This window comes from Canis lupus, chromosome 37, assembly GCF_048164855.1.
Source record: "Canis lupus baileyi chromosome 37, mCanLup2.hap1, whole genome shotgun sequence".
NCBI classification, from domain to species: domain Eukaryota; kingdom Metazoa; phylum Chordata; class Mammalia; order Carnivora; family Canidae; genus Canis; species Canis lupus.
In genome coordinates this window covers 2009527-2018711 of record NC_132874.1, presented here as the reverse complement: position 1 = coordinate 2018711, position 9185 = coordinate 2009527, and the positions used below count along the sequence as shown (strand labels likewise).

Sequence of the window (9185 nt, the reverse complement as noted above, 5' to 3'; positions counted from 1 at the left end):
ATTTTACAAAATAATATACTATAGGTTTATAGAAAAAGAAATGTCTTTGGATATCAATTTCAAAAACTATAAAGGGCCTGACCAAGTTTTCAGATATCAATCTATTGCTACTTTTATCATGACTAGTTGCTATGCAAAAATCTATAACATCAGATGAAGAGGGAGGCTACTGGTTGGTGGGAATTTTACTGATTTTTAAAGTAAAGAGAGTAGGATCTATAAAATGTATTCCAATGAATTAATGTTGGTGAAATATAATGAAGAAGGAAAACAATAAGCATGAAGCCAGAGTATTATGCTCATCACAGGCCAGTCTTCTAAAGAAATGGCAAAGACAGAAAGATATCTCACTTTTTTAGAGCTAAGTGGATACAACTCTACCCACATTAGGTAGGTTTTGTAATGTGGACTCAGATACCATCTGAAGTTAGGTCCATTTTCCTTTCAAGAAAGTGGCAAATAGAGTCCTGTTTTCCTTGACTCAGATCCTGAGTTAAGAGGTAGCCAAAGAGTTACTTAGCCATAAAAAGGATGGACATACATTTGGAAAGGACAGAGAAAGAAATTCTGAAAGAGAAAAGGAAAATAGAGGAACCCGCAGGAAGAAGTAAGTCTCTTATTTTCTATGTTTCTTTGCTCTTAAATCAACCTATGCTATCCAGTCCTCTATAAAATATCCTGGATTTGCCTCTCACTAGTTGAATCAGTTTTGTTTCTTCAAGTGTTTGGCAAGTTTTCTTTTATTGCGACATAAATGCAGGGAAAAAATACAATATTCTAGTGACACTTAAAATTACTTTTACTTATTTATGAAATTTAAATGGAATACTTTGGAAGGTAATGGAATGTAATGCAACATTGCTTAAAGTAACTCATTGAAATACAAGGTAGCAAGAAAATAAGTGGATAACAAGGGGATTATATGGTAATGCTGAAAAAGCAGTTAAAATTTTTCAGAATTTAAGCAATAGTAAAATTGTAGATATGTAAACTTTTAAAACTAAGTATATAAGTATATTCTTTTATTAAAGACTGTCTTAGAAAGACCAAAGTTTACTTTCTTTACCCTGCATTTGAATGCATTTGTTCATTAAGGACAAATTAATTGCTCTTGTAATTAATGAAAGTTTAAAAAAAATTTAAATTATGTATTATCTAGGAAAAAAAACCAAAACCCTCTACAGAGATACACTTAAAGACCTAGCTTGGAGAGTTGGGTAGTTTTCAAGTTAGGAGGACACCATAATTCAAAGATAACAAATTTACCATAATAGATGTATAGCCAAATACTAAGATATCTTTCAATGTTACAAATAATCATAATACTTCAGCACTACAAATACACTGAACAGAACAGTCAAAATTCAAGAAATAATTTTAAGTGAACTATTCGATACATGAACAATTAATTTCCTCAAATCAGTGGAGAAAATATTCGTAATACTGATTAGCCAGCTGGTTAACTTCTTAAAAGTTAATTCTCCATACAAGAAACCAGGTCTGGATTACTAGTCACATTTTAAAAAAATGGTTTTACTCATTATTAGTAAGATATCATAGGAACTGCTGTTGAAAATGAAAATTGTTGGGGATCGAGTCCAGGATCGAGTCCCGGGATCGAATCCCATATCAGGCTCCCTGCGTGGAGCCTGTTTCTCTGTGAGCTTGTGCCTCTGCCTCTCTCTCTCTCTTTCTCATGAATAAATAAATAAAACCTTTTAAAAAAATGAAAATTGGGAACCCTTTGGTGGAAGATAATATGTAGCCATATACCCAGGTCTTAAAATTCTCTATTTTATTAGCTCGTCTTGTTCTGCTTCTAGATAGTAAAGATTTGGAGCGTACCCTCCACCCCCCCCACCCCCCCCCCCGGGTATAACAAGGAGAAAACCTTTACAAAATGGGGTAGTCTTATGTCAATATTAGTTGAAAAAGAAAATGCATGCATGTATCTAGAGATAATAGAATATTCAGTGCTTTTTTTTTTTTCCTGTGCTTTTTAAAATGTATCCTCTACAATGCTAAAGTTTTGTTTCATGAGGATGAGACGGGAAACACATAAACGAGAAAAGGAGAAAAAATAGCCTTAGGTCTTGAGGATCCACAGCACTCGGAGAACAAAAGGTACGCGAGGAACAGGCCTGTTTCTTCTAGGCCCCTCCTCCCACCAAGGGAGACTTCGAGCTACGGCGCTCTCGGTTTTCACTCCGGTCCGCAGAGGGAACCCTATAAGAGGGAGCTGCGCCGCCCTGGCTGCACTTTCGCTCGGGTTTTCGGAGATGTCAGGTCGTGGCAAGGGCGGGAAGGGGCTGGGCAAGGGCGGCGCCAAGCGCCACCGCAAGGTGCTGCGCGACAACATCCAGGGCATCACCAAGCCCGCCATCCGGCGGCTGGCCCGGCGCGGCGGCGTCAAGCGCATCTCGGGCCTCATCTACGAGGAGACCCGCGGGGTGCTCAAGGTGTTCCTGGAGAACGTGATCCGGGACGCCGTCACCTACACGGAGCACGCCAAGCGCAAGACGGTCACGGCCATGGACGTGGTCTACGCGCTCAAGCGCCAGGGCCGCACCCTCTACGGCTTTGGGGGTTGAAAACCAAAGTGGACTCCCATCCTGTACCAAAAAGGTCCTTTTTAGGGCCCCCAAGTTTTCACTGAAGGAGCTTTAGTGTTCGTCTGCAAACGGGCTTCGGTGGAGGCGCTGAGTTCCTGACGCATCTTACAGGGTTAGTGCGGACCACAGCTTCTGCGGACCAGCCGCTTTTCGCCGCGGAGTGGAATTGTCTGCAATCCTGCTGGCTTTAGCTCTGGCTCCTTTCTGGTCAAACTAGAAGGACCAGGCGCCACTCAAGAGCGGCAAAGACCCAGACAGAAGTAGGCTACATGCAAGGAGCCCGATGTGGGACTGGATCCCGAGGCTTGGGGGTAACGTCCTGAGCTAAAGGCAGACGCAACCACTGAGCCTCCTAGGCGTCCCACCGGATTGCATTTCTGATTATAATATAAAGTTGCTAATTTTCTTACAAGCTTTATGGCTATTTTGGAGTCCTGTCTTAATAATGTTGGATTTGTATTTAGTTTTAGATTCTCATGCACTAACGAGAGATATTATTTAACTACTCTCTCTGGATAAAAGAAGTCATCACAAAGAATGGGTTGCCACCCTAGTCCTATACGGGAGACCTGAGGGAAATGTCAGGACAGGCACCAGATGTGCTTCTGACTATCCCAACCAGATCCTATTATTCCAATTCTTTCTACAATAGGTTTGAGGGCCTGAAGGTAACTTGTATTCTCGCACTCTATTAACAGATCTCATACTACTAGCTCTCTGGACAGCACAAATTTAGCAGCTTGAAATCACAAAATTCGATCAGTGTTCTTGTACATGCTCAAATTGTTGCAGGCACTTGTGTACCACCTATCACATCTCTAGCGCTATGCATGACAAACTAGTTAAGCTAGCCACATAGCTTATGAGCCCTTCTTCCGGAAGGTCTGGCATGCTCCCGATCCCATGTGGGCTAGAGGCCAACTTTTTAAAGCTGGATAAAAGCATTACTCTGCCAACTTAATGCCCCTTCCAACATGCAAGGTCTTTTTAATCACATCGAATCGTGTAGGACCTAACTGCTGAGCTAAAAGGCTGACTTTAGGTGGTGGGTGGTCACTGGGCTGTAATTTTAGTCATGTGAGCACATATTAGAATTGCAACGGAGGCGACAAGTAGTGGGCTGCTAGGATTTAAGCAGGAAGCCACAGGCTGCTCTCGCTCACAACCAAGGGATCCACTTTAGCGCCAGAGCCAGAAGTTTTTGTGCGGAGTTATATTCACGTCGTTACGGCCGTGGTACTACATGCACACAGCATACAGCGCGCAAGAGGCACTTACCAGCACAGTGCGCATTCCTCGGGGCAGTGGAATCCTCACAACCGCCGCAAAGCAACTGCATGAACTGAAGCCTAGATCCCGATCGTGAAATTCCAGCTCGATTAGTGACAACGTAGTGGCTCTGAAAAGAGCCTTTGGGGCTTGGGCAACAAGACGCTTACTGGGCAAGTTTACTTGGCGCTGGTGTACTTGGTGACGGCCTTGGTGCCCTCGGACACGGCGTGCTTGGCCAGCTCCCCGGGCAGCAGCAGGCGCACGGCCGTCTGGATCTCCCTGGACGTGATGGTCGAGCGCTTGTTGTAATGCGCCAGGCGCGACGCCTCGCCCGCGATGCGCTCGAAGATGTCGTTGACGAACGAGTTCATGATGCCCATGGCCTTGGACGAGATGCCCGTGTCGGGGTGCACCTGCTTCAGCACCTTGTACACGTACACCGAGTAGCTCTCCTTGCGGCTGCGCTTGCGCTTCTTGCCGTCCTTCTTCTGCGCCTTGGTCACCGCCTTCTTGGAGCCCTTCTTCGGGGCCGGCGCGGACTTGGCGGGCTCGGGCATGATGGAGACAACACAGACCTTCCACAAAAAAGACAAAAACAAGTGTCGTGGGAGCAAAGTGCCGCTGGTCCCTTTCATATAGAACCTCTCATGCAAATAAGGTGTCAGCTAAAGTCCTGTGTCTGATTGGTGACTATTCAAACTAACGTCAGAAACTAGTTCTGCCCAATCAAAACGCGAGAATCCGAAAGTTGCGTTTCCATTGGTTAAGATAAAGCCGCAACCGTAACCAATGCAAAACCTTCTTTTTCGCGCCCAACAGGGGCTATAAAAGGTGCTGGACTCGGCTTTCGCTTTTGCAACCACTTGCAGTGTACTTAGGTGTCTGATGTCGGGACGCGGGAAGCAGGGCGGCAAGGCTCGCGCCAAGGCCAAGACGCGCTCGTCGCGCGCCGGGCTCCAGTTCCCGGTGGGCCGCGTCCACCGCCTGCTCCGCAAGGGCAACTACGCGGAGCGGGTCGGGGCGGGCGCGCCGGTGTACCTGGCGGCCGTGCTGGAGTACCTGACGGCCGAGATCCTGGAGCTGGCGGGCAACGCGGCCCGCGACAACAAGAAGACGCGCATCATCCCGCGCCACCTGCAGCTGGCCATCCGCAACGACGAGGAGCTCAACAAGCTGCTGGGCAAAGTCACCATCGCGCAGGGCGGCGTCCTGCCCAACATCCAGGCCGTGCTGCTGCCCAAGAAGACCGAGAGCCACCACAAGGCCAAATGAGCGACTAGTTGGAGACGTTCCAAATCAAAGGCTCTTTTCAGAGCCACCTATAACTTCACAAAGAGAAAGCTGGTGCGCTGGTCCGCATTTTCGCTTTTTTGGTGATACTATTGTGAAGTGCTTATGTCTTGGGAGCAAAACGTAGTCTGCCCTAAAGAAAGGGACAGTTTGAAGACTGGCAGGGGCTAAGCTAGTAGGTTCTGGAGGGCTTATTCAGAAGTTCCAGATGGAAGCAGACCGGCAAATCCCTGAACCCACTTTAATTACAATGCTATCCGCTAGTTTTAAGCGGCCAAAAGTACAGAATGCAGTGACTACTCCCGAGACCAACGATTTGAGTATACTAGAAAAGTTATGGTTTGAATAATTTTCACTGGATGTTGGAATTCCTAGTGGCCATTGCTATTTTATTTAGGATTTCATTCTGAAGGGAGTTACTCTCTGATATATTGATTAAAGATAAGCAGAACTTACTGAATCCCATTACCAGTAAATTCTTGATCCCGTTTCTTTGGAGCACATGTATTTGCTTAATTCATTCTTAAAGCAATGGTTGCAACCTAGAAAATCTGCTTGCGTGGAAAACTAGGTGAGAGAGACAAACACAAAGGTACAATAGGTTAGGTGATAAACCTATAAGGAAAGTAGAGAAGCTATGGAGCATAATGGGGACTCTTATTTTAGATAAAGATTGAGTGTAGATAATTTTAGAGATTTTACCTGATCAGAGACCCACATAAACCAAAAAACTGAGCCAGGTAGATATTAAAGGAGGAGAATCCCAAATAGAGGGAACTGAAAATGTAAAAGCCTTAAGACAGGAAACGTGCGTGGCCTTTGCTGGGAACAGCCAGCAGCACCATAAGGCTCTGATGTAAAAGCAGGAGGTGGGGAGCACAATATAGGACTTTGTAGGGTGTGTAAATTAATGTGTATGAGTAATCAAAAGTCATAGCAGTCCTAATCTCTGAGATAAGAATTTTGTTACTACAAATCAGCTAGATGTGAAAATCTATGGACTCCAACTTTTTAAGTATATAGAAAGAAAACCACTATAAAAGTAGTATTAACTTGAGCACGCAGTTCACAAAGATTTAGGAGCACACAGTTTTTAATTCAAATACATACAGATTTATTTGCTACTGAATGGAGGGAAGAAATTCCTGTCCAAGTGTCTTCTAGCAGTACTAAAAATTAAATTGACATGAGACAGATTAACAGGAGAAAAACAGTTTTATTATGTGCATAGGGAGGTCTCCTAATGAAATTGAGACCTGAATGAATGATCAAGGTGGGCAGTTTTTATACATTTTAGACAGAGACAAAAAACTTTGTGGGGATTTGAGAGGATAAAGAAAACCAATGTCTGGCAGCGTGATTTAGTAAGGAATTTTAATTAAAAGTTGGGCTGAGGTTAGATTAGTAAAGAGGTCACAAGGTTTGTTTCTAGAGCCTTCTCGGCTGTAAATTTCCTATGTCTGGTGATAAGGATATCTTTTACTTCTTAGTACAGGGAGGGCACCTTTCATAGGGGAGATTGGTTTCCTGCTTTCAGGGGGACAGAGGAAGCGAGGGTGTGATGTCCTTGCACTTGCTGTTTCCTGAGTAGCTTCCATTCAAAATAATCTCTATGCCCTCGTGCTACACTGTGGGCCCCTACACTACTCCCAGTCTTTGCTTGAAGAAGCTCTATTGAATAAAAGAATAAAATGCAAGAGACCCAGAACATACAGCTTACAGTGACAGCCACGCAGGTTGGGTTCTCTGGGAGCAGATGCCAAGATGGAGTTTGGGGTGCAAGATGTGATTAGGGACCAACAGCTGCGAAAGGAGGAACAGGAACGAGGATGGGACAGGAGAGAATGTCTAACGGGGGCTCGGAGGCAGACAAATGTGGGAGCTCTGATGCCGGGGGTGCCTGTCGGCAATGCCCCACACTGAGCAAAATTTCCCCTGGACCAGTCTTTGTGTCCCCACTTTGCTCTGTCCCGGCTGTGGTTCTGTCCAGGAGAAGGGCATGACCTTGAGTTAGATAAAGCTCTGCCACTCAGGCAAGGCCCCAGGGAGCTCAGCAGTGCCCAGATTCTGACCACACCCACTCTGCAGCTGGGATGCAGGTCTTTCCTGGAGGGCTGCAGGGGGCAGGTGGGGGGCTCTGGGCACCGCATTTTGATCTCTGACATACATTAACATGAATAGAAATATCAAAATTATGTCTGACAGTATTTGTAAAACTTACTTTTTAGCATATATCACTAGTACTAACTTCTTTACTTTCACTGGGGAATTCAAAAGGGATGTGTTTTCTTTTTAAGGAAATGAGACAACCGACAGACTTTCTGAAAATCTTTACTAACTTTATATACTCCTGTAAGAGTCTTAGATGCTGCCATCATTGCAAATGGAAGGTGATATAAAACAATTATAAGGGAGGATCTTCCACTGGCCTACTTTCCTTCCTCCAGAGCCAGCAACTCAGTTCACTTGCCACTACTGGGAAAGAATCCAGTTTTAAAAAGAGTTTATAAGGGTGGAATCCCCAGGAGGAGATTTAAGATTGGTGCTCTTATAAGAGGAAGAGACCGGAACACCTCCCTGCCCCCAGCCCACCAAAAAAATCATATGACACACAATGAGTTGACGATACCTGCAAGCTACGAAACAGGTCCTGAGCAGACTGTCTGCTGGCACATTGGTCTTCTACTTCTTAGGCTCCAGAGCTGTGAGAAATAACTGTGTTGCTGGGTAAGCAGTGGGGAGGGGAGAAGAAATCCTGGGCCCTGGGGCCTCGTCCCAGCCACACCCAGACTAGCAGCACAGCTGACAAGTGACCCAAGCTGGAAAATTTATCAAAGCAAAAAGTAAAATCTCAAGATATAAGAGCAGGCAGCTCAAGGGAGAGAGAGTTGTGTGCCCCAGGGGATGGGTTTCTATCTTTTTTTGACAATTGTTACCTCTGGGGCAATTGAAAAAGAAGCAGGAGGCACCTCGGGTGGCTTAGCAGTTTAATGCCACCTTCAGTTCAGGGCCTGATCCTGGAGACCTGGGGTGGAGTCCCACATCGGGCTCCCTGCATGAAGCCTGCTTCTCCCTCTGCCTGTCTCTGTCTCTCATGAACAAATAAATAAAGTCTTAAAAGAAAGAAAAGGGAAGCAGGATTTTGGGCTTTTTCTTCCTTATTTGACCAGGGTTTCCTGTCATGGCACTACTGTCTGGGGTCTGTCTGGTGTGATCTGGCTCCTCATGGAGTACTGCTAGGACAGGCCTGGACCTTCCCCATGGCTGGCCATGGCCTCCTCCTTGCTGGCCTCCAGGCATTCTGTTAGAGCCTCACTAACATCTGTTATTTAAGCCACCCAGCCTATGGTGTTTATCATACCATCTCCAACTGAATAAGACAAGAAAGTACACTTATTCCTTCAGTCAGGTTCTCAATTTGTAAGAGATAACCCGTAAATCGGGATATTATCTACCCCAACACACAGCCCTTCTTCATCACTGCCTTCTCTTAACTACCTGGTCTGTATACTTTGGTCTAGATTGTGCAAAACTCGGGTGAGCATGTTCAAAAGAAGATGTTGAAAGATTTTAGCAGAGTAGTATCATGATCAGATTTGTACTAACAAATACCAAATGAGAAAGACCAAAACTAGATTTAATTATTCAGATAATATTTACAGTAGCAGATTCCTGAAAATGGGGATCACAATTTTTTTGTTTTTAAAGATTTTATTTATTCATGAGAGACAGAGAGAAAAGGCAGAGAGACACAGGCAGAGGGAAAAGCAGGGTCCATGCAGGGAGCCTGATGTGGGGACTTGATCCCAGGACTCCAAGATCACACCCTGGGCCAAAGGCAGGCACAAAACCACTGAGCCACCCAGGGATCCCCAGGGGAGTCACAGTTAATACATACTTTCCCGATGTTCCACTCTTTTCCCCTTCATCTTCCCCATCTATTACTTGATGGAGTTGTTGTAATGCATTCAGAATAGGGAACAATTGTAAGGTCAAATCTAATATTTAATA

At 45.0% G+C, this 9185-nt stretch overlaps 3 protein-coding genes across 3 annotated transcripts; 2 read left to right on the top strand and 1 right to left on the bottom strand.

The window, feature by feature from the left end:
* Positions 1–1951: 1951 nt before the first annotated feature.
* Positions 1952–3022, top strand: H4C9 (H4 clustered histone 9). Its single transcript, XM_072814135.1, has one exon. It carries the CDS (start codon positions 2280–2282, stop codon positions 2589–2591), a length of 312 nt encoding a protein of 103 aa, XP_072670236.1. The 5' UTR covers positions 1952–2279; the 3' UTR covers positions 2592–3022.
* A 977-nt stretch (positions 3023–3999) lies between these two features.
* LOC140626370 (histone H2B type 1-K) lies at positions 4000–4468 on the bottom strand. The gene has a single exon (XM_072814133.1). The coding sequence runs from the start codon at positions 4439–4441 to the stop codon at positions 4061–4063; it is 381 nt and encodes a 126-aa protein (XP_072670234.1). The 5' UTR covers positions 4442–4468; the 3' UTR covers positions 4000–4060.
* A 270-nt stretch (positions 4469–4738) lies between these two features.
* H2AC12 (H2A clustered histone 12) lies at positions 4739–5583 on the top strand. The gene has a single exon (XM_072814134.1). The coding sequence runs from the start codon at positions 4770–4772 to the stop codon at positions 5154–5156; it is 387 nt and encodes a 128-aa protein (XP_072670235.1). The 5' UTR covers positions 4739–4769; the 3' UTR covers positions 5157–5583.
* The last annotated feature ends 3602 nt before the right edge of the window (positions 5584–9185 follow it).

Excerpts from the sequence above, each read along its gene's own strand:
- H2AC12 (XM_072814134.1), top strand. The coding sequence starts at position 4,770 with ATGTCGGGACGCGGGAAGCAGGGCGGCAAGGCTCGCGCCAAGGCCAAG.
- H4C9 (XM_072814135.1), top strand. The coding sequence starts at position 2,280 with ATGTCAGGTCGTGGCAAGGGCGGGAAGGGGCTGGGCAAGGGCGGCGCC.
- LOC140626370 (XM_072814133.1), bottom strand. The coding sequence starts at position 4,441 with ATGCCCGAGCCCGCCAAGTCCGCGCCGGCCCCGAAGAAGGGCTCCAAG.